Source organism: Pimephales promelas, chromosome 1 (genome assembly GCF_988280905.1).
Source record: "Pimephales promelas chromosome 1, fPimPro1.hap1.1, whole genome shotgun sequence".
In the NCBI taxonomy this organism is placed as follows: Eukaryota; Metazoa; Chordata; class Actinopteri; order Cypriniformes; family Leuciscidae; genus Pimephales; species Pimephales promelas.
The window spans coordinates 21,904,504-21,927,446 of NC_142769.1; the positions used below are offsets into that span (position 1 = coordinate 21,904,504).

The following is a 22,943-nucleotide window of genomic DNA, read 5'->3' on the forward strand; positions in this document are numbered from 1 at the left end:
AGAACTTAGTTAGGTAATGTGTGTAGGAACCTGAAGAAGATATCACTCTCATAAGAAACTAAAGAAAAAAAAAAACACGTTTTGACCAGCTTCAGTTTTAGACAGAACTACGTTTCACCTTTCATTCACAAGACGGTCAAAATTTTATGTGGGGTCCAAAGAGACAAAAACAAAAATGTGTGCAATTCAAAAAAACAAAAAACTACCAGCAACTACAAGTTAACAACAGTGGTGCCTTTCATTTCAGAGTAATTATAACCGTGGATATATCTGATTTCAAAGACCATATCTGAACCCTTCTCTTACCTGCTTCTTATTAATCAAGACAAATCAAAATCAAAAACACCTTGGGATGAAATTCATCCCTATAATCAACAGCAGCAAGACTTTGCTGAGAATCAACAGGAGGTGACTGGACAGTGTGAGAGGAAGACAATCTTTCATTAAAGGATTTCCACGGGAAGTCCTACCTGATGTGCTGAACTGGCTGCTCCCAAGAGTGGTCGGCCTGTTTTTCCCACTGTTTACAGGTGGAGAAAACATCTATGGGAAGACACACAAAAATGAAATGGTACTAAAATTGTGTTTCGTGTTTTACTGAAAAAAAAAATTCTATATGAATATTTTATTGATCCCAAAGTAGCAATGTAATTAATGTGCAAATACCATTTGCACATTAATTACATTGCTACTTTCGGATCAATAAAAAATTCATATTGAATATTCTTTTTCATCTATATATTTATATATATATATATATATATATATATATATATGTTTTATTTAATTTGGTGAAAAATAAAAATATACATATAGGTTTTAGTTAAATATAAAAAAGTCAAACTTGATATCTAATCATGCATGTCTTAGAAGTGAGTGACTGAACGAATGGCAAAAGTTAGTTAAAATCATTGATGCCTTACCGCGCTAAAATCCAGCAGATCACTCAGCTCCTTATCCGTCCCGATAGCGGCAATCCGCTGCTGAGGGTTCATCCTTACGATCCTTTACTAAATCTACAAAACACAAACATCATTCCCCTCAATCTGAGAGCCTGATGTGCGCTGAAGCTTCATGCTAGCCAGCACAGCTTATGCAAATGACATCAGTGAACATCCGCAGCTTGACATTTGCTAAACATCCTCACCTCTGTCTTTACCAAAACTTTGCGATCTTCCAACACCTTGGTTGTCCTTGAATAAAACGCTATAAATAGTAATAAAAAGCTCCCGAAGGCAGTCCCAAGACCTCCTTTCCCCCAGCTTCGTATTATTGACAGCTTTAGACGAGGTTACGGCATTTATGTCTTAATAATAGCAAGCGCATGACGTGACATGACACGGTGGAAAAAGGTTACATTTTAATTTAATAAACCGGCCTGATAAGGTTTTTAGGATGACCAAACGTGGACATGTTGAGAAAGACGCTGCTCGATGGTGTCACTCTCTCTCTCACACACACACACACACACACACACACACATGGACCCGCAGCATCATTTTTCAACTGCATGGGTTTGATAATAGCTATCAAAAGTCACGAGCTCATAATGAAAGCACGCGCGCTGTCAAAACATCTGCCGCTACACACTTTTGTTGTTGTTGTGTTAAAGGAGAATGGTTACTTTACAAACAACGTTGTTGCTGCCGCTGTTGTTGTTGTTGTTTGCAAATTGCCAGTTACCTATTCATAATAATGGTACGACCATCAAAAGATTGAGCGAAAATCGACCATAAGCACTGACAAAACACTAATTTTAACACGGACAATTAACAGCGCGATGTCAAGCTGAAGTGTTTAACGTTTAGCGTATGCCGACCCCGTTCCCTTTATATCAGCTCCCGTCTTTTCTGCCATCCCAACTTCTTTCACCCGGTCCAAACCCCCCAAGAAAGTCTGTGCAATATTTTACCTTTTCTGCTGTCAAAATTCCAACTAGGGCGATCGGGTGTGCCGATGACGGCGAAGGTTTCCTTGTTTCGGGTCGGAAAGATAATACAATCGGTATCTTTTGCGATAAAATTTTGCAAATATCCACTATGTAACTTGCGAGTTTCCCTTAGGCAGACATTTTTGCTTGGCGATGACCGAATCACGACAATGGCGCTCGAAATTGTATCCTTCCACCAGAGCCGTAGACTTGAGCGTTCTTCAACGGTGCGGATGAATATCATGTGTGGCGAATCATACAACCTTGCTAGGGGAGTAATGGACCACTGGAGCGCCTCCTAAAATCAGTTTGGTTTACCACACAACTCCCTGCACATAAATGTAGGCTTTGTTTGGTGTGTGTATTAATAGGTGAAATTGAGTATATCTGAAGCATGGATTACATAATTCCAGCTGCATTAAGTCAAGTGTTCTGCAGGAACAAGTGCAGGAGACCGTTTGAACTTGTGCTCACTTTCCCAAAACTATGTCGACATATGGACATCGCTATCCCCCCTATGTATCCCCCCTTTCAAACCTTATAGCTACAAGTAGACCTAACTTTTATCACCACACTTTTTTTTTTCTTTATCATCTGAATTGGAATTATATGTTGCCACAGCAGGCACAAGAACAACACAGGCAGCCACAATACAGTACTGGAGCATCAAGAAATAGGCTATAAAGCAACAACATAAGACACTTATAAAAAAAATAGTACAAAATATAGTATATATGTGTTTGTTTGTGTTAAGTATGATAAGTTATGATGTGACAAGTTATGGAAAAACAAAAGGATATTAAAAAAGTATCATTGTTTGCAATAATATTATTGCTGTTTTGATGTTATCATTAATATTTCGACTTGTGTGTTTTCTCAAATTCTAAACAACTCTAATATTTTCATTTTCATATTGAAAGATAAATGAATCTGCATAGTTTGTACAACCAAAATTGACTAGGCCTATAGCCTACTGTTGTTTACATGCGAGAAGAGGCATATTCAATCTGAGAATATGTAAAAAAAAAATAATTAAAAAAAACAGTCTTCTGGGTTGTAAATTTAAGAGTGGCATAATTAAAAACTATAGAAAATGTGTTGTAAAACAAATAGCAACTTAATGCAAATAAATGGCAGATTACTAACAGTGCATGACCTGAACTACAATACATTATGATAGCTGTTTGTATGCTGTAAATTACAATGTGTTTAATATGTTTTGTAAAATAATAATAGGATTTTCACTGATAGACCTATCCAAAATATTTATATTGAGTAAAACCAGAAAGTAGGCTACTTCATAAATACAGAGAACAGGGGGAGATTGTTTACACCATTAAGTACATCCAAACATTAACCAATTGTAATCAAGTTCACAGATATTTAACTTTCAAGAAACTACAAAAAGATTGTCACAGACTAATTGCATGCCTAGAACAAAAGGTGCACAGAGTTTGTGACTAAACCAAAACAGCGTACAGTTGAAAAATATAAGCAAACATAACAAAACAAATAAAAAACCCTCCAAAAACTCGATGTGTTTTCTCAATGTCTTTCTGAATGGAAGAACGAGATGTTTGGTGATGATGACATTCATCACAATACTCATAGTGCCACCTGTTGGTCAAAACAAACAGAAGTGTAGACAAGACTGATAAAGTTGCAATAGAAAAATTGAAATCTTACAGAATTATCTATCTTTATGATTCTGTTAAATCACCATTTATTTGTCTCAAACTACTGGGTACGACGCTTTTCTGGCGTTATTCTAACATTAGTTGTCTTTAATGTAACAACATCCATTGTTTCCTTGACATATTTCGAAATTTGTTGTTTTAGTATAAAGTATCACGTTGCAAGTCTTAAAATCTAAACGTACTCTACTAAGTTAAAGAATATTCATGTAACGTTAGCACGTGGCGTTTGTCTTTGTTTTGGCCTAGTTATATCGTCTGACTCATTAATGTAGCAGTTAGTTTCATTTCTTCTCAGCACACAATTACTTAATGTCTTGTATTCTTAATATAAGACATTTCGAAAAAGTTATATAAAGTCTAGGTTCTGTGGGAGACGGTAGGCTACTGGTTTCTCAACAATAGCCCCTCTAATTTCCCATGAGTCTCAGCGCTTCATGCCGCGGTGAGCGTGTCTGTCTGAATCAACACTGATGTTGTTAGTAAATATTTTGAGATTTTAAAAGGTAAGTTTGAGTTTTGTTTTTTTAATCTGCAATGTTTGCCCCTGTGTTATCATAAACCCAGTGTGAACATTTCCTGTGCGGCTTGCTTTTTCTCTATGCAGCCGCTTGCTATTTTTCTTGCTTTTAGCCTGTTAGCATTCAAACAGCCGACTTGCTTGCTAACAGATTTCTGAATAATGTGCTAAATAGAAAGTCTTTGTGGGGATGTCTCTGATTTCTTAGCATTTGATCAATTATTTCTTGACTGCATTTTGATTTTAAGTAATATCTGGTTCTGGGAGTGAAATTTTGGCAATCCGAGTTAGCATTTTAGCCGGTCTGTGCCCGCAGTAACAGTCGATAATATCGTGCATGCTAGAGGTGGATCACTGGTTTTGGACCACTATAATTGGGCACAGACCGGCTAAAACTTTACATTAATTATGTTTAGATAACTATAGTCTACTCTATGTCCTTTGTACAGCAAAGATAAATTGGTTTCAACTCCTAGCATCTTAGTTTTAATGGACTCTCAAGCATTAGCTAAGGTGTTTTGTGCTGGTATGTTACAATGTATTTTGGCGGTAATTTATGTTTTATACGTTAACCACATAACATTTCCCTGATCATTTTTGTTTCTTCTCAGATGTCTGAGCTGTTTATGGAATGTGAAGAGGAGGAGTTGGAGCCGTGGCAGAAGGCAGTACCCGAAACCAATCTAATAGATCTGGTTGACGATGATGATGATGATGATGAACCAATATTTGTCGGTGAAATCTGTAGCTCCAAGCCTGCGGCCAGTACAAGACCAGGTACAGCTTTTTGGCATACTGATGTGTACACCTCTGATCTGGTCTCGTCCTTGAGATGGTTATCATTGTGTTCCTTATGATCTTTAGGTGCCGTTAACCAACAGAACCAGCGAAATGTCCCGGTTCAAGCCCCCTCGATGGTGGCAGCATCACAAAAGACTCCCCAAACCCTGCCGAACCCTGCAATGGTGGCTACAGGTCATACACTCATGGTCAGAGGCTCAGCCCCATCAGGTGGTAACCCCATCCTCATCCCTCTCAACACAACTCTAGGACCTCAAACAACCCCTCAACCAATCATCATTAACAATCAGGTAACTCTTTGCTGATATTTCTCAGGTAAAATCTGTAATCTAAATCTATTATTTGTGCTGAATAAATGCTAAGCACAATTATAGAGTTTCTTTTAGTCCACAGTAGCCATAGGCGTCTGCTCACTGAAGTAAAATTTGACCAAACATTAATAATCATTCATGAATTTGAATTTATTGATGTGTTTTCATGCGCTGGACTGTTTGATCAGGATACTGAATCTTTCTTTATTCATTTAAATCATTTCATTTTTATATGATCATTATCACTTGTATCACAGGGTTACATTGTGGCATCACCACAGAATCTCAACAGCAACACCTCGTTCATCAGCTCTTTGGGATCACAGTATCCACCAGGAACCACTTTCACTGTTGTGCCAGGTATAAATGTGTTTGTGTAGTTGTTTCTTCGTTGTTGTTGTTGTTGTTGTTTTTTTGTGATGTTGAAATTGGTGATCAGATTTATGAAAATCTATTATACAATATCACTAAAACTAATACCAGCCTAACTAACATAAAATGTGAACGAAGAATCTTATTACAAGCATTAGGACAATTAGGTCAATAGGGGCCTGTGGAAATGATTGTAGAACAAAGACACACATGAAATAGACCTGAAAAACATAAATCCCTAGATGGGCCTATAGAAAACATACATAAATTGTATTCAAGTGTACAAAAACAGTGCATAGTCTTCACTTTGTAAATTAATAATTTATTTTTAAAGTTACAAAAGTGTTTCAGTCAAGAGCAATGAGAGATTGTTATTAGTGTAATATACTGAAAAGCATGCATTTTCTTTCTCAAGTGTTCACTTAAGACTTGCTCGCAAAGATGGGCATTTTGATTGAGCCCAATAAAGTGCCTAAAAGAACTCAGTTAAAAGGGTTAGTTCACCCAAAAGTGAAAATTCTGTTGTTAATTACTCATCCTCATGTCGTTCCAAACTTGTAAGACCTTCATTAGTTTTTCGGAAAACAAATAAAGATCGTTTTGATGAAAACGGAGAGATTTATGTTCCACCATTGACAGCTACAGAGTGCGCAACTACCACTTGGATGCTTTAAAAGGTTCATGAAGAACGGGGCTCGAAATTAACTTTTAGTTTTAGTTGGTAGAACTTCCAACTTATAAAAGGTAAGAGCACCAGCAAAAAATTAAGTGCACCCTCTGAAAATTAAGGATCATCACAACTAATATGTATATATTCAAATATTAATTTCATTCAAAAATAACACCACATTTTGTAGAGAAATGAAAACGATAGTGATGCAAAGTCTAAATATATATGCAGACGGCGTTCTGGAGGTTCGTCGTCGACTTTTTCAACTTGCTCGCTCTGGGATGTAAGGCTTGATGGACAAGTCTTCCGTTGTTGACATTTTGTTAATGTGTGAATAAAAATATTCTGTGACTCTATATAATCGTATATCTCGAACTACAAAAATGGCCGAACGGGGTGAAATTGAACTGCGCGTCAACTTGGCAACCTGGAGAACGGGCGGGGTATGACGCATCTTCTTTGCGTTTAAAGAGACCGCTCCAAAACGAGTTGCTCACAGATGGACATCAGAAAAGGGGTAGAATAGGGGCCTGTGGAGTGATAATAATGAGGAATACAGACCCAAGCATTGCAGTTTCGCTTTATATAAACCACAAATGTATGGTTTATATGTAAAAAGGAACGATTTAAAAGCATGATATTTACCCTTTAAAGTCGCAAGGCTTAAAAATGCATTCAAATGACAAGCTTTCAGCACACCACGGCACAGTCACAGCAATTTCACTTAACAACAACAATAGAGACGCAACTACCACTTTTGGCGCTTTTCCACTGCTGGCACGGCTCAGTATGGTTCGGCGCGGCGCAGCACAGTTCAGCTCACTTCGCTTTTCCACTGCGTGGTTCGACACGGCACGGGTCGGTTCGCTTTAGCTCGGTTGCTTTTCCACTGCAGTTGGTACCGCTTTAAAGTGGGTGATCGATAACAGCGGTGGCTGTTACTGGCTATTTAAATCTAGCGGGTTTGGTTTCTTATGTCTATTGGTCGCAAATCCAATGACGCTGTTACTGACGATTGTGTCTGACCAATCAGTGATCTGCAGTGTTTCACGTCACATTTAGTACCGGTACGGTACGCTTAGAACCTCAACAGACAAGGGACCATTTAAAGCGACCCGAAGCGAGCTGTACCGTACTATGCAGTGGAAAAGCACCACAAGTGAGCCGAACTTCAAGTGAACATGCTTGAGTTTCTGTTTAGCACAACTGATGTGTGAGTTGATTAGTGTTTAAATGCAAGTAAAAGCCTAAATTCAATCTGTTCACCATACTAACAAAGCAATCGTGTCTCTTTTAGAAAATTGACTAAACTACTCAATTTGTGAGTCACTGCAATTAAAAGTAACAACAAAAAGGGATTTATATTTGTTATTCATGCGCTTAGCTACAATTAAATAAAAAACAATCAATTAAATTTACCAAAAACAATTAGAAACATAGCAATCGTGTCTCTTTAGAGAATTGGCTAAACTGCTCAGTTTGTGATTTAGTTTTACGATCTCTTTGTGAAAGTTTTGAAGCGTCAAAATGGTAGTTGTGTAGCTGTCTATGGAGGGACATAAAGCTCATTAAAATTGCATTAAAATATCTTCATTTGTATTCTAAAGATGAAGAAATGTCTGTAAATTATGACATTTTAATTTTTGGGTGAACTAACCATTTAATGATTTTGAAAAGGGTCTCTGACCTTAAATGTGATATTGGCCACATTTAAAAACATAATGTGAACAGCCACACAGAGATATCAGATCTAAGCATTATATATAGCCTTATGCTCACTAAGATTGGACATAGTCAAATCTGTAATATTGTTAAATATGATTATAATTTCAAATATATGTTTTCTATTTGAATGTATTTTAAGATGTCATTTTGTGATGGTAAAGCTGAATTTTCAGCATCATTACTCCAGTCTTCAGTGTCACATGATCCTTCAGAAATCTAATATTTGGTGCTCAAGAAACATTTCTTATTCTCAATTTTGAAAACAGTTGTGCTGCTTAATATTTTTTTTTTGTGGGAATTGGTATGTGATTATTTATTTTGTGTGTTTGTTTCCCAAGCAGCAGGTCAGCAGATAGTTTCACAGGTCAGTGCTGCACCAAAGCCAGGGGTCATTCACAGGCCTCAAGTGCAGCTCATCCAGGACAATGTGGTGACCTTGTCCAATGTACAGGCCCCAGCTAACCTTTCTTCACAATCCCACACTACTTCAGTCTCTCAAAACAAACCAGCCATCACCCCAGTACTAGTAAAACAAAAAATGTTATCCCAGCAAATTATGAACAGCAGAGGTAAGCGTGTGTGTGTGTGTCTGTCTGTCTATGTGTGTATGTTTGTAATACCGCTGTGGATTTTTTTTTTTCTAATGTCCTGTATCAGTGTTTCTCCATTTGTTTATTATTTACCAAAGTGAAAGGTTGTAACCAAGGTTTGAAATAATAATCACCCACCATAACTTTTGGTGATTGAGTCACCGTAATTAAAAGTAACAACAAAAAGGGATTTATTTGTTATCCATGCGCTTAGCTACAATTAAAAAAAAAAAAAATAATAATTAATTAAATTTCCCCAAAACAATTAGAAAATTCAGAGGCCTTTTGGGGGATTTTTTGAAAGAGGATGGTTGTGTGTGACAGGTTATGTGTAAATTCTTTTTTTTTTGTATGACCCACAGATAATGGCACAAGGATAAATGACACAAACAACAGCGTGTCCAAAGGAGGTAAGCTTGACGTGGGTTTTTAGCCATTTTGTATTACAGGATTTCCAGAAGCAACAATATTTTCATCTTTTAATCTTTTTTTCCTTCTTTGACAGCTGGAGAAAATGATTTTTCCGTCAAAAAGAAGTGTCCTAGGTGTCAAAATATGTTTGGCTTTCAGCTTTTAAAAAGTCACATGAAGGTTAGTTTAATATCTTTTTTTGTTTCCTGTAATAACAACAGCTTTGAGTTAAATTAGGCTGAGCTACATCTAAATATTAATAACCGATTATGACCTAGTTTACCCAAAAAATGAAATTTGTCATCACCCTCATGTCTTTCCAAATCCATAAGACGTTTGTTCATCTTTGGAACACAAATGGAGATATTTTTAATATTCTCTCAATATTTGTTTGTCCATTAAAAGGTCAACAATTTCAGTCTTGAAAAAGTATATAAAGACATTGTAAAAGTGATCCAGATAAATCGAGCAGTTTAATCCAAGTGTTCTGAAGAGACAAATATAGACACTATAATGTTTTAATTTAGCCTTTTATTCACATATTACCATTTGATCAATGCACATAGCATTTATCAAATATGGTAAACAACAGAAGCTTAACCTTAGTTTCTTGACGTACAATAACCAATAAAGCATGCACGCAAAGCATGGGTGGTAACATTAAAAACATACATTTTAACAATTTTGATGTCAAATACATTTTTGTTTTTGTTTTACAGATAATAGTCTATACAGTATTTAAGTAATAAGTAATTTATTGCAATGGAAAAGTAATTGAATTATTTAGTAATGGATTTCAACCAACACTATATGCAGTATTGAAATGTTATGACACTCTTCCCCCCTTCTTCAGATCTGCTGCCCTGAATTGTTGGATTCTGTGTTCCCCTCTACATCGAAGCCAGAAAAACAAGCCAATTCACCGAAAGTCTTTGAGACTGACAAAGGCAAAATGATCATGCTGGTTTCAGACTTCTACTATGGGAAATGTGAAGGGGATTCATCTCTGATTTCCAAGTTCAAGTCCAACACCACATTCAAGTGCAACAGCTGTTTGAAAATGCTTAAGAACAACATCAGGTATTTGTGTGAATGTTAAAAAAAGTAAAAAAACACACATTATAACAATATTACATGTTATTGAAGAACCATCTGTAATCAGTCAGTGGCCAAGTCTCGTGCTCTATAGACCTTAGTCCTGGTAGATGATATTTAATTTGTCACACACGAAAACGTTTCAAGAAATCCTAGGTTTTTTAAATGTGATTTGTTGTATAATTGTTTTCGTCTGTGTGGGAACAATGTGACTCATGCGGCTCCGAGGGGACATTGCTCATGAGAGTCATTAGCTACAGGAGCCCAGAGATGGAGAGAGCAATAGTTGGAGAGACTAGGGGAATCAGCCATTCTCAAACCCCATCACTGGATTCCCATTCAGATGGATGACATTATCAGACCCCCGTTCCCTCTAGGGGCCACAGATGAATAATGGAAGGTAGTTTGGCTGCTATAAGAGCTGTTCTTGTGATTAAATAACTTTACTCAGCCACGGCGTGAGAAAAGCCTCAGTAAGCTCCTTTTAATGGGGAGACGCGTTTGTAGCGCACCCCAAGTTCTGGCGGCTGGGGTCACAGTTCAGCCGCATAAAAATCCCTATTAGGGGAGCTGAGGTTGCAGAATGCGCTGACTGAAAAATTGGCTGCTCAACGTCAGGGCAGCAATGGCAGGTTGAGGCAGAGTGGATAGAGGCAGCCTGAACAACACATCATTAAATAACGAAGCAGAGCAGTATAATTGCTGGTATTATAATGGCTATTATGCACAGTTAGAACGTGAACTTTAAGTAGAATATTTGCTCATTTGTCTCTCGAAGACCCTTGGGAGCTCAAATGCTTCTGGAGTACACGCGCACAGGCCTCGCACCGTTCAAAGGTGACTTTTAATAGCGTATGTTTGTAATTTGGCTAATTATATTTAACTGTGCATGAGTTTTATTTTGTATTCCCAATGGTGCTGAACAATAGCTACTTTAACTTTGGAATTTTCCCTTCCCTTCAGACGTATTTGATGAATTGCGGTTTATGATGAGTGGATAGTTCATGTACTGCTCATTTGTATCTTTTAAATCCAGTGTAATCTGTCGACAAAGCTGGAATATGACCTGTTTCAAAAATAGGATGAGAACTTTGTTTGCAACATCTGAAATGGCATGATTCTCTGAGGATGTAATGGGTCTATTTTTAGATGCTTTTTGAAAAAGCAAAAGGAAACTCCACTCCTGAGAGAGCAGACACTATGTGGTGGTTTACCTGTTTGAATGTTTTACATCTGTTTGACATTCATTTCCTTGCACATCAAAGGCTTTCCTGTTTAGTCGTCACACCTTAGTCAACGGCGGTCCCGCTTGTGTCAGACTGAGTTCTCCCCAGACAGCAGCTGTTTGTGGAGCAGGGCATTTACTTTAAAGAGTGTCATTAATGTCACAGGTTGCAGGTGTACTCAATGCCTTCTCACTCTTACTGTCTCTTGAGGCATCCTGCAAGCCAATTGTGGTCGCAGTGTCACGCCTACTTTTTTTTTTAGAAATCTCTGCACACACACTTAGAATAAGAATGGAAGAGAGGTGACATACTTAATCGAACCTTGGGGGGGTGTTGGTTTTATTTCATTGTTTGACTTTACTCAGTGAATGTGATTGTATATCTACATCTACAAGCTGTAGCTTCAGTTATTTTATAAGTCATTTAATAAGAGAACCATTTCTCAATCACCATCCATATACAGCATTGCAAAGGTATGTTGCTTTGTGTGTTCAATGAGCAAAACGCCTGGGTCATTGCCGCTGTCAGTGATTTTAAATGTGTCAGAAGTTGGAGGTCAACCGGGCCAATTATTTAGCTGGGAGTTGGTCACCCGCTGAGAGATTTGATTCAGCTAGTAGGATTCTTTTATCTGGACCTCTCTCTTTGTAATGCCGTCCTTTGCTCCTGTTCATCTGTTCTTTTCCCTTTCACTCAGGTTCATGAACCACATGAAACATCACCTGGAGTTGGAGAAGCAGAACAGTGAGAGCTGGGAGAGTCACACTACATGTCAGCACTGTTACCGGCAGTATTCAACTCCCTTTCAACTACAGTGCCACATAGAGAGCGCCCACAGTCCCTTTGAGTCCACCAGTAAGTCACAACACTTTTAAGTTAAGTTGGTGGTTCTTGGCCAGAATAAAGGCCAGTTCAGATTATATCATCGATAACAATTACTATAATTATATTAGTGTCCACACACCAACGCAAAGTGATGTGTTGAGCATCTCTTTGCGTTGCAAAGAGCAAATCCTCTGTGATGTTATAATAGTCATGTGGATTTTCCTATTCTCATGGAATTAAGATTAATATTATTGAAACTTGGTGAACAGGCCTTAAGCCACATTGTGGACCAGCTTGTCAAGAAGAGAGAAGGAAATACTATCTGTTTAGCTAACACTTGTGCTACAAAATGACATTTCTCCATCATTCTCTGTAGCTGAATGAGAATGATAAAATAGATAAAACATCAATTTCACACCAATTGACTTTATGCACAGCTGCACTACTTCCTGAACTTAAGCCAGCTCCTTGTTTCCTGTCTGCCATTATTGGCCAAACTTGATTGATCCAGGTGTGCCTGACCTCAGTAGTCACGGCAACAATAATCAGACACACCTGAATTAATCAAGTTTTGCCAATAATGGCAGACAGGAAACAAGGATCTGGCTGAAGTTCAGGAAGTAGTGCAGCTGTGCATTAGGTCAATTGTTGTCTTTTGCACTTAAAAAGCTATGAAAAAAAAAATCTTTCAAAAATCACTTAACACACACCATGTCACATACTGGTAATTGCGATTTTCAAACTTGAGTAGGAACTTTCTTGGAGGTTAGGTTAAAATAATCATTTATGGCGTAATTGAAATGAGAATTTCACCGGAGGGGAATACTTTGATGGTTTTTATTACATTTTAAGTGTAGTGATGTCTTTTCTTTCCCCAGCCAACTGTAAAATATGTGAATTGGCTTTTGAGACGGAGCAAGTGCTTTTAGAGCACATGAGGGACAATCACAAACCTGGAGAGATGCCCTATGCCTGTCAGGTAAAGCTTCATCATTCATTGCTCTATGTAATTTGTATTTCGAATTCTCGGTTCTCACTTTGTTTTTGCTCTCTTGAAGGTTTGTAACTACAGGTCCTCCTTCTTCTCTGATGTGGATAACCATTTCCGCACAGTTCATGAAAACACTAAAGACCTGCTTTGTCCCTTTTGCCTGAAAGTCCTGCGCAGTGGCCATATGTATATGCAACACTACATGAGACATCAAGTGAGTGTATAACCTCATATGTAGGCTTCTGTTTGCGTTTTGTATGGATATGGGAAAGGATCTATTGCCTCCTTGTTTAATCATTTAAACCAAAGAGTGTGTACATCTGTCTTCAGATGAGACTTCACTGATCTGAAGTCAGCACAGTGTGCAACTCATTTGTGTGCTGCCCCATTGACTCTCACTCTCAGGTTGGATTGATTTGGTTGTCTGCCGAACATCTTGGTGCAATATATAACAGGCTGACAGTAGCAGCCTACTCTGTTCACATTCCCTGTTTTTTTCCTTATGGGCTTCTCCCAGGCAACAGCAATCCAGATTAACCATGAGTCTTATTGGCCAAGAGCAAGATTTGTAACCAAAACAATAGTACACCAAAAAAAAAAGTATATTTTTTTTTTACACACTGCAAACCTTCATACAACCTTCTACAATTAATTTAATTTTTTTTTAGCAATAAATCGCATCAAAATTAAATTGACAATTTAATTGTTGAATGTAACTTAACACTTAACTTTTTTTTAATGTGTTTTTCTAGAAAAAGGGGATTCAAAGATGTGGGAAGTGCAGATTAAATTTCCTCACCTACAAGGAAAAAGTGGAACACAAAACACACTTCCATCGAACCTATAGGAAGCCGAGAAACCTTGAAGGATTGCCTCCAGGAACCAAGGTCTGCTTTAAACCAAATTTTTTAAAATTGGAACTTGAATAATTGTATAATATAGACTGTATAATATAACTGCATAATAAAAAAACATGATCACAAATGATGTGGTATTATACTTTTCATTAGTCTTTCTCATTAGCATTATTTTATCTTTTTAGGTGACGATTCGGGCCTCAGTTTCTGGTGCACCAATGTGTTCTGATGTTTCAAGCAAGTCCTACATCATACCCACAAGTCCTGAGACGACCAAACAACCTGTCAGAACACCAGCAAACACATCCAAACCCAACTTAAATGGAGGAAGGGCAAAGACCTCAAACCAAATAAGCTTCAACCGAACCATCCACAATAATGAGCTTAAGCGTTTGAAGTGAGGATTCTTTAGCACAAAGTATACTTGTTTCAACACAAGCTTTCATCAATGCAGACAATGGCTACAACATTGTTCAGTCTCTTATTTCTTTATTTGAGTGTGAAACAATGGTCCCAGCCAGTGTTGTCACCTTCTGGACCAACTATTTAGTGCAAAAAAATATATATGAAGGCACATTTAGAAAAAGTGCGATTCAAAAAATCTGGCTATGTGCATGCATGCATATTATGCTTATTATGAACTAATGGCACATACGCTTACCCTAGCATACTCGTAGCAACAGAAGTATACAAAGTGTTATACTAAAATAAAGAGTCACAGCCTATATGCTAAAACGTATGTTAATGAGTATTTATTCTTCACAGACTTCCAAGAGGAGGAAATAAGTGTGTCGAGTGTCTCTCAGAGGTTATGGACCCTTACGTTCATTATCCTTTATCGCTGAAGTGTACTATATGCAAGTTTAGATCAAGTTGCCAGAAGGCCTTGAAACAGCATATGGCCAGGTAAGGGGAACATATGGATGAATGTCCATTCCAAATAAATGTGATCAGATCTTTAGCTGACCTTTTCCATCTTAACTGCAGATTTCACAGCTCTTCAAAAGTACGGATTGGCGCCGCCAGAGTGAGGAAGGCTCCACGTGGGTTGCGGTAAGTTTTGATCTATTATATTAGAGTTTATTTGTATTATGAACTTGCTGAAATTGAATTTTTTTTTTCTTTCATTTGTTCAAGGAGTCTAACACTGGTGTGTCTCAAGTGTGACTTTCTGGCAGATGCCTCTGGCGCTGACCTGATGACTGAACATTTGCTCAGCAGGCCAAACCACTCCTGCCAGGTCATCATGGAGCCAGGTATGACGCTCAACCCTCAACTCGCTGCAGAAATATTCTTTCTTGATGTCTGTCTTATTTGCATACTATTTTCATTCCTTTATAGTTACCAATGGAGGATCAGAAATAAACAGGTGAGAAAGTTGTTTGTATTATCAGCGGTTTTAGTATAGTTTAATGGCATGAAATTAAAATGTATTGTAATCATTTTTAAAAGTGTTTATTTTTAAAGCTTGTCCATTCAACCCTCGATCCACCTTATTTTTACGCCCCTTGACGCTTTGCTCGAATTATGGGTGTAGCTTCCGTTAAACTGTAAACAATCAGTGAAAGGCTCGCTCTATGAACGCAATACGCTAAAAAAGTGTCATGAGATGACATTAATCGACTCGCTTTTCAACCATCGAGCATTAAAATGAAATTTAAACGTTTAAAAGAATCAACAGGTACTTCCAACAGACAAAATATTTGGTTAAATATTTTTGGTTAAATATTATTGTAGTAAGCAAATATCTGTATTGTATAACAAGCCTTAATCAAAAATGTTCATTAACTTCATCATTACGTGACTACATCAAAGTGATTTCCCTCATTTTGACAGATTATGAATTGCATTTACCCGTGAAAACAAACCTGGAAAGAGACGAGAGGATTTAAGGGAGAATAACAAGAGATTCTTCTTACACTCCAGTGAATTATTAATGGAATATCGTAAAGTAAATTGGGGTGAACAGACCACAAACGTGCCGTAGATCTTGTCATTTCTCATACTTTTACAGCAGATTGCAAAGGAAAAAATAAAAATCATCATGAGGAAAAGCAGTGACTAAAAAGAACTCTTGCTTTAGTATTTTAACGTGACGTTATAATAAGAATATCTAAGTATAACGTTATTCTCATGATGTCTGATAATAAATCATGAAGGAAAATTGACGGCTCATCTAGTCAGATCAGCAGATCAGCTTTATTTGTTGGACAACCTTATGATTTGAAATGATTCGTTTCAGTCTTTTTGAATGGAATTTCCCCAAACTGGAAGTGCCACCCATAATTCAAAACGCAGTGAGGTCATCAGGAATAAGGTGGATAATGTGGGTAAATCACATGCATATGAGACCAAATCAACTAAAAAAATGTCTTTGACTAGACACTCACCCTGAGAGAAAGAGGGCATATGTAGGGGTGTGCGATATGACGATTTTTAATCGTGGACGATTAAAATGTCTCCACGATCTGCTTTTGAAGAAATATCGTAGTATCGTGTTACAGTGCATTCTATCAGAACAGTTCTGGCGCCTCCGTCTCATCTGTACAACGCGACGTAGCCTAGACATCACACGTTAATGAATAGGTACGGGAGACTGCAATTCACAAAAGTTCATTAATACTTGCATAAGCCTTGCCGGTTAAACATTTAATCCACGCGCTGATGCGCTGTTCTAACGTGCGTTTTCCTGACCGCATAACCCCCGACAATCACAGGCTCTAGAAGCCTGTCAAACAGCGCCAGAATACTGGACTAAGTTATCTTTCGAGTCTTTCTTATTATGCTAATACTGTTAAATACACACAATGTGTACATAAACAGGCTACGTCTAAAGTGAAAGCAAACATTTGAGAGAATATCTGGTGTAATATGCGTCTATATTAAAAGCGTCGAGTGCTGGTCTATAAACGACAGGAGTAAATAGTACTGCCGCTTGTCCTTAAAGGGATAGTTCACAAAAAAAAAAAAAATCTGTCATTAATTACTCACTCTAATATTGTTCCATACCTGTATTCATTTCTTTCTTGTGCTGAACACAAAAGACATTTTTTTTTAATGTGGGTAACCAAACAGTTGCTGGTCCCCATTAACTTCCAGGAGAGAACCTATAAAAAACAGGGGGACCAGCAACTGTTCGGTTACATTATTCAAAATAACTTTTATTTTCAACAGAAGAAAGAAACTTATTCGTGTTTAAAACATCTTGAGAGAGTAAATTAAGACCATTTTCATTTTTGAGGGAACTATCCCTTTAGTGTTAATAAAAAATAAAAAATAAAAAACACACAAGGAGAAAATCACTCACTGACTGAGAACTTTAATAGTAGCTTTAATAAGAATCAATTTATTCAGTGAAGTCTATGTAGTGTTTTAATTTCATATTTGTTAATTTAATTACTTTCTTCAATGCTACTGCTAAATACACCTACTGCATCTGAAAAAAAGCACTATTTATTTAATTTGAATATTAATTTGTGTAATGTTTATCTTGTCTTATTTTTTTTAATATAAAAAAAAGAAAATAATGACAAAGATTTTTATCTTCGCCACTGGCCTAAATGTATGCCTTTCTTTTTTCTTTTGTTACCTAAGGATTTGTTTTTAACATTAGTTTGGCTGTAATGAACAGCCACTTGCAAAATATTAAAACCAAATTGAAAAAGAATCGTGATAAAAAATCGTGATCGTGATTTTCCAAAAAAAATCGTGATATGATATTTTTTCCATATCGCCCACTCCTAGGCATATGCATATACAGGGCTTGTTGACTCGATCGGACCAGTGCTGCGTCATTTGCACACGTTTTTAGGTGTGCTGTTAGAATTTTTGTTTGCACAAACTGGACATTTGGAGTGCGTGCCCAGAAAGGTGCATCTTGACAGCACATGAATACTGAATTAAGCTCGCTTTAAGGTCTTGTGCTTGCTTGGACAATTTCACACAAAATGATCAGAATGTCAATATTGTCAATATAATAATATCCTAGTAAACCTAGTCCTTATAGACCTTATTCAGAGCAGCGCCATAACAGGTATGAAAGTGAGGCTGTGAGGGATAGACTTTCCGTGTTTCCAATGGCATCCGCTGTAAAAAGCTGAATAAAGCGGCTAGATTACTTACAATTTTCCACAGCTTACATTGTCGGGAGTTTTTTGTCAACCGACATTTCTTTGAAAGATATTTTTCCAGTGTTTCATGAGCAGAACAATCTGTAAACACATTAAATAACAGTACAGCCCATTGAAGAGATGCAAGTCTATCCCTCACAGCCTCGCTTTCATTCTCATTAAAAATCAAAGATGGCGCTGCCGTGAATAAGGCGAATTACTTAAAGGGTTAGTTCACCCAAAAATGAAAATTCTGTCAGTATTTACTCACCCTCATGTTGTTCCATCCCCGTAAGACCTTCGTTCATCTTCGGAACACAAATTAAGATATTTAAGATATTAAGATCGCTCCTGCATACAGTCCATAGGCTTCTTGAGGGACTGGCTCTTGCTGTCCTCAAAGTCATTAAAGACATCGTTAAAATAGTCCAAGTGACTACAGGGGCTCAATCTTAAGTTTATCAAGCGACGAGAACACTTTTGTGCGCAAAAAAACAACAAAAATAACGACTTTATTTCAACTATTCGTTTATTTCTCCCTCTGCGCGAGTCAGGTTACTAGTTTAATAGCGTAAGCTTCTGTTATTGTACGTCACACGCATCACACACACATGACCAGCGTCGGCCAATAGTGAGCCTACGTGTGACGTAGCTCTACGCAATCACACTACGTTAACGGACTATAGGCTTATGGAGAAGGAAGTGAATAGTTGAAATAAAGTCGTTATTTTTGTTGTTTTTTTGCGCACAAAAGTGTTCTCGTCGTTTGATAAACTTAAGATTGAGCCCCTGTAGTCACTTGGACTATTTTAACGATGTCTTTAATGACTTTTCGGGGACAGCAAGAGCCAGTACCTCAAGAAGCCTATGGACTGTATGCAGGAGCGATCTTAATATCTTAAATATCTTAATTTGTGTTCCGAAGATGAACGAAGGTCTTACGGGGTTGAAACAACATGAGGGTGAGTAAATACTGACAGAATTTTCATTTTTGGGTGAACTAACCCTTTAAGTGAACGTGAACAGTTGAGAAAGTGAATGCACGTGTTCCGTATCTGTGCGTTGTCTTTTTATTGCTGCTGTTTTTAATTTTAACCAAACTACTGACTCGCTGAATAAATCACTCAATGCTCTTGACTGCATAACTTTTGTAACTTCAATAAGGATTCATCTATATTTAATTTAGACAATGAAGACTGCATTGGTGTTTTACATTTGATTACTAATCTAACTACCTGTAAAATCTGAAAAGCACAGCTTTTTTAATTACCATCTTTGTTCTATTGTTTATTTGTGCTCATTAGATAATTTGTTCTTATTTGATTACAGACGGTTTACTTGACTTTAGAAATATAAAATGGAAATTTCAAACACTTAGTTAAATTATGTTGAATTTTGTCATTCTTCTTGCATTCCATGTAAACAGTCTGGCAACATTAATAAGAAAAAATAAACTAGCCAATGACTACTCAAGCCTTCAGTGCTTCTGTAGCGGGTTGCCGTTTTAAAAAGTTAGTGGTGTTATTCTCAACGTTCTGATATGCTCTAATTGTTATACGTATGATGTATTGGTGTACAATGACACCATATGCTTATTTGTATTTTTGTTAAATGTAGAGGTTAGAGCTGTGAAAAGAGGAGAGTAAAAATAGACTGGGAAGTGTAGCTTGCCCGATTGAGACAAATTACCTTTTCTGATGAAACGGGTTTGAATACAGACCCCCCTGACCTATGAATTGTGTGGAAATATCATTTATTATAACAAATTATCTGTGTTTTTTCATTAGTGTAATTGGGATGCCTATTAAACGGCATCCGGGTGACCTTACTTAAATTTAAATAGGAGTTTTGGCATTAATTAAAGCTAAAGAACACATTGTTATTAATTTGGACCACAGAGAAATGCTTATGAGTGACTGTGAAAGGGAAGTGGGAGAATATTTGTATTCAAAATAATTGTCTCTTCCGTTTTGAAATTGATTCTTTTCAATTAGAACGAATCACTTACTTGCATACTTGGACATTATCCATGGGGGAAAAAAAGAAAAGACTTTAAAACTCAGGGTAGTTTGCTCCGAAGTAGACTTCGGTCAGTTGAGTGTTTGACTTAATTTAATGATTTCTGTCATTAACATTTTTCCTCCCAAAATATATCATTACTGTAATGCCAAAGAAAAAAAATCAGTATCAGTATCAGTACTGTAATGCAAAGGGGAAAATAGTATTCTGGAATATTAGTGTTGTAATTCCTTGAAATAAATAATTTTATTAAACTCTTTTTTTTTTCATTGCACTGACATTCTAATCTAATGAATATCACCATTGAGAATTATGGGAATTGCAAATAACCTTAAAATGAAACCTTCCAATGAAATTAGAGTAGAACTGCCATGAACATTTCACAAAAGCTATAAATCTTACAAATGATCATAAAATCATTCTGTATTGTATTAATGCAAATATTTTTGTGGCCCTCTTTATTGCAACTAAAAAACTGAAAATAATATTTTGTATCAGTCAGGTGATATTACAGCTCATAATTATTAATGGAGTATTGTCACCAGTGTTGTGCACATTCATATTATGAGTGTGCCTGATGAGTGTTACTGCGAACGCGTTCATTCTGGTGTCTGTGAACGCATGCTCTCTCAGTTTAACTTCATACAATAGGGTGCCATATTTCTATAGAGCCTTCTAGGCGAAAACCTGGCTAAAACGCACGTAAACGGGCCTTAATATGTAGCGAACAAACACCCAATCTGGCAACACCAGCCAGCAGTGTCACACCGCGCCCGCTGTCGACAAAGCAGCGAACAAGGAGGTTTCGTATGATCATTTGAACAGTTTTTATGACAAGGTCTGTGAGGATGGGGAAAAATCTTACATTTCTGTGGAAACTGCCCGTCGATAGCATAATTGTTGTCTGTGGTTGTATATGGGCTGTGGCAATAATAATAATTTAAAAAAGCTTGCCACATATGGAAAAAAAAAAGAACTAGTTCATTTCTTGAAGTATGATCTATGAACTGAACTAGTTCATTTTAAAATGAGTGAACTGAACTTTGAATTAGTTCATTCATGTAGAAAGTGAACTTTCCAACACTGATTGTCACTCTGTTCATGTTCCTGTGCTTTTCTGTTTTTCTGGCACCTCTTTATTCAGGTCACTGGAAACCCATGATGACTCCAAACAACTCCTTCCCATTAAATCAGATACTGAGGCTAGAGATGAGACGGAACCCATTGAGATCAGTGATGTGCAAGCTATACCAAACGAGGACAACGCAACGGAGGATGGGTCCGAGGTTCTTGGAGCTGACAAAAGTGACCCAGACGAGGTGAAGGATGACAAAAAAGGGGCCACGCTTGATGTGTCAGAGGAGGAATCACCCAAGAGCCTTTCCCCTCACTCACCCTCTAAGGCTCCTGTCAGCCCTGTTTCTGCCCTCCCAGGTGAAGGTGGCATAACTCCAACTGATTTTCTCTGTAAAACGGATGGAATTGATTCTGTTAACACAGACTCGCAACTGGAACCTCTCACTCCTTCCAAGGTCCTTGAGGACGATGCCACTGAGAACTCGCAAGTGGAAATTGATGGTTAACTGCAACAAACAAAACTGAGAACCCCTGAAACATCGCAAGACTCTAGACGCAGCAAAGTTTCTCGCTGCAAAGTTTCTCTCTCCGTTTCCCCTCTTTTTATATAAAGTATGCATTAATAGGAACTTTGTTTCCTGGACCCAAAATGAGGTGAAATCAATACTGTGCTAAGACAGGACTTTAAAATCTTGTACTCTACGAAATACAATATTTCTGTACTAGTGTGAGGATTGGAAAGAAGCGCCCTCTAGATTGAAACTGAGTTTTGAAGGCAGCAATGTGAATGTTCTTCTCTACAAATGATTATGATTTAAAGTCCTTCTGTCCGCAGTTGTGGTGTCCAGTTGGACTCTACAGATGATCATGCAAAACAGAGGCATAAAACGAATGAACTTGGAGCTGAGTCCCACATCTGCCTTTCCAGAGGACAAAGAACAATTCAGCAATTTCCCAGTATACTGTATTTAGGAATGGTGACCTGATTTTTTTTTTTTTTTTTTTTAGGTTGTGTTTAATGTATTGTTATATGTACTTGATCTGGATAGGACTCTGCATTGGGAACCATTTCTCCTTTTGATTGAGACTGAAAACATTGTAGAAATTCATTTGTCTTAATCGGTATTAAACTTTTATAACATGTTAAGCTATGATTCACAGTAATATCTCAGCCTTTCTACTAGAGACAATTTCTTGTTTTCTCGTAAGGGTTTGATTTGGTGAAGAGCACCCTCTTGTGGATTCATGCTATGTAATTCAATAAACAATAGTGATGAGAAGACTCATTTTTGCGAATCGGTTCTTTTGATGTTCTTTCTAAAGAACTGGGTAAAAAAGATTCAGTGATTCTTTTATCTCGTGCGCTCTCTTCAAGTTATATTATTTCAGTTTTCTTTCCTTTTTTTTTACCGTCCTCGATCCTCACTATTATTGTATGTTACTTTTCAGGGATCTTTTTTATTTAAAACCAAGAAGTAGAAAATCTGAGCTGGATGTTCAGTATGTAAAACATACAAAAATGTGCAGTGCTGGGGATTCTCTCCAGAAACAGTTTGAATACCCCTATTCCCATGGTGCATTTTCTTTCCAGAGTATGTTTTAGTAATAAGAGTGTTGATTATTATTCCATGATTCAGATAAAAAAAAAAGGTAATTAAAATATTTATTGCAGTAATTAACACAAACTCTGTTTAAGTCCCCATTGAAGTTTTGATGCTTT

At 37.2% G+C, this 22,943-nt stretch overlaps 2 protein-coding genes across 7 annotated transcripts in view; one reads left to right on the top strand and one right to left on the bottom strand.

Moving 5' to 3' along the window:
* Positions 1-2,145, bottom strand: part of tcf12 (transcription factor 12) — a 125,660-nt gene extending 123,515 nt beyond the window's left edge. For 2 of the 5 annotated variants that reach the window (XM_039654362.2, XM_039654360.2), the window contains exons 1-3: positions 1,913-2,145; positions 924-1,016; positions 471-543 (exon numbers count right to left, since the gene is read on the bottom strand). In XM_039654362.2, the coding sequence (XP_039510296.2) occupies positions 471-543; positions 924-995 (145 nt within the window). In that variant the 5' untranslated portion in view covers positions 996-1,016; positions 1,913-2,145. Of the gene's footprint in view, positions 1-470; positions 544-923; positions 1,017-1,147; positions 1,271-1,912 lie in introns of those variants that run through there. The other 3 variants (XM_039654365.2, XM_039654363.2, XM_039654361.2) reach the window with 2 other exon arrangements.
* A 1,851-nt stretch (positions 2,146-3,996) lies between these two features.
* On the top strand, positions 3,997-22,509 carry znf280d (zinc finger protein 280D). Of its 2 annotated transcripts, none has more exons than XM_039654404.2 (18): positions 3,997-4,130; positions 4,756-4,921; positions 5,009-5,235; positions 5,514-5,616; positions 8,362-8,592; positions 8,976-9,023; positions 9,119-9,204; positions 9,878-10,104; positions 12,043-12,200; positions 13,049-13,149; positions 13,229-13,375; positions 13,914-14,048; positions 14,204-14,415; positions 14,784-14,924; positions 15,006-15,071; positions 15,156-15,274; positions 15,360-15,387; positions 21,291-22,509. In XM_039654404.2, exons 2-18 carry the CDS (start codon positions 4,756-4,758, stop codon positions 21,727-21,729), a joined length of 2,634 nt encoding a protein of 877 aa, XP_039510338.2. In that variant the 5' UTR covers positions 3,997-4,130; the 3' UTR covers positions 21,730-22,509. The 2 variants fall into 2 exon arrangements, with proteins under 2 accessions (XP_039510338.2, XP_039510339.2); XM_039654405.2 differs by having other exon boundaries at positions 8,365-8,592.
* Positions 22,510-22,943: the final 434 nt, after the last annotated feature.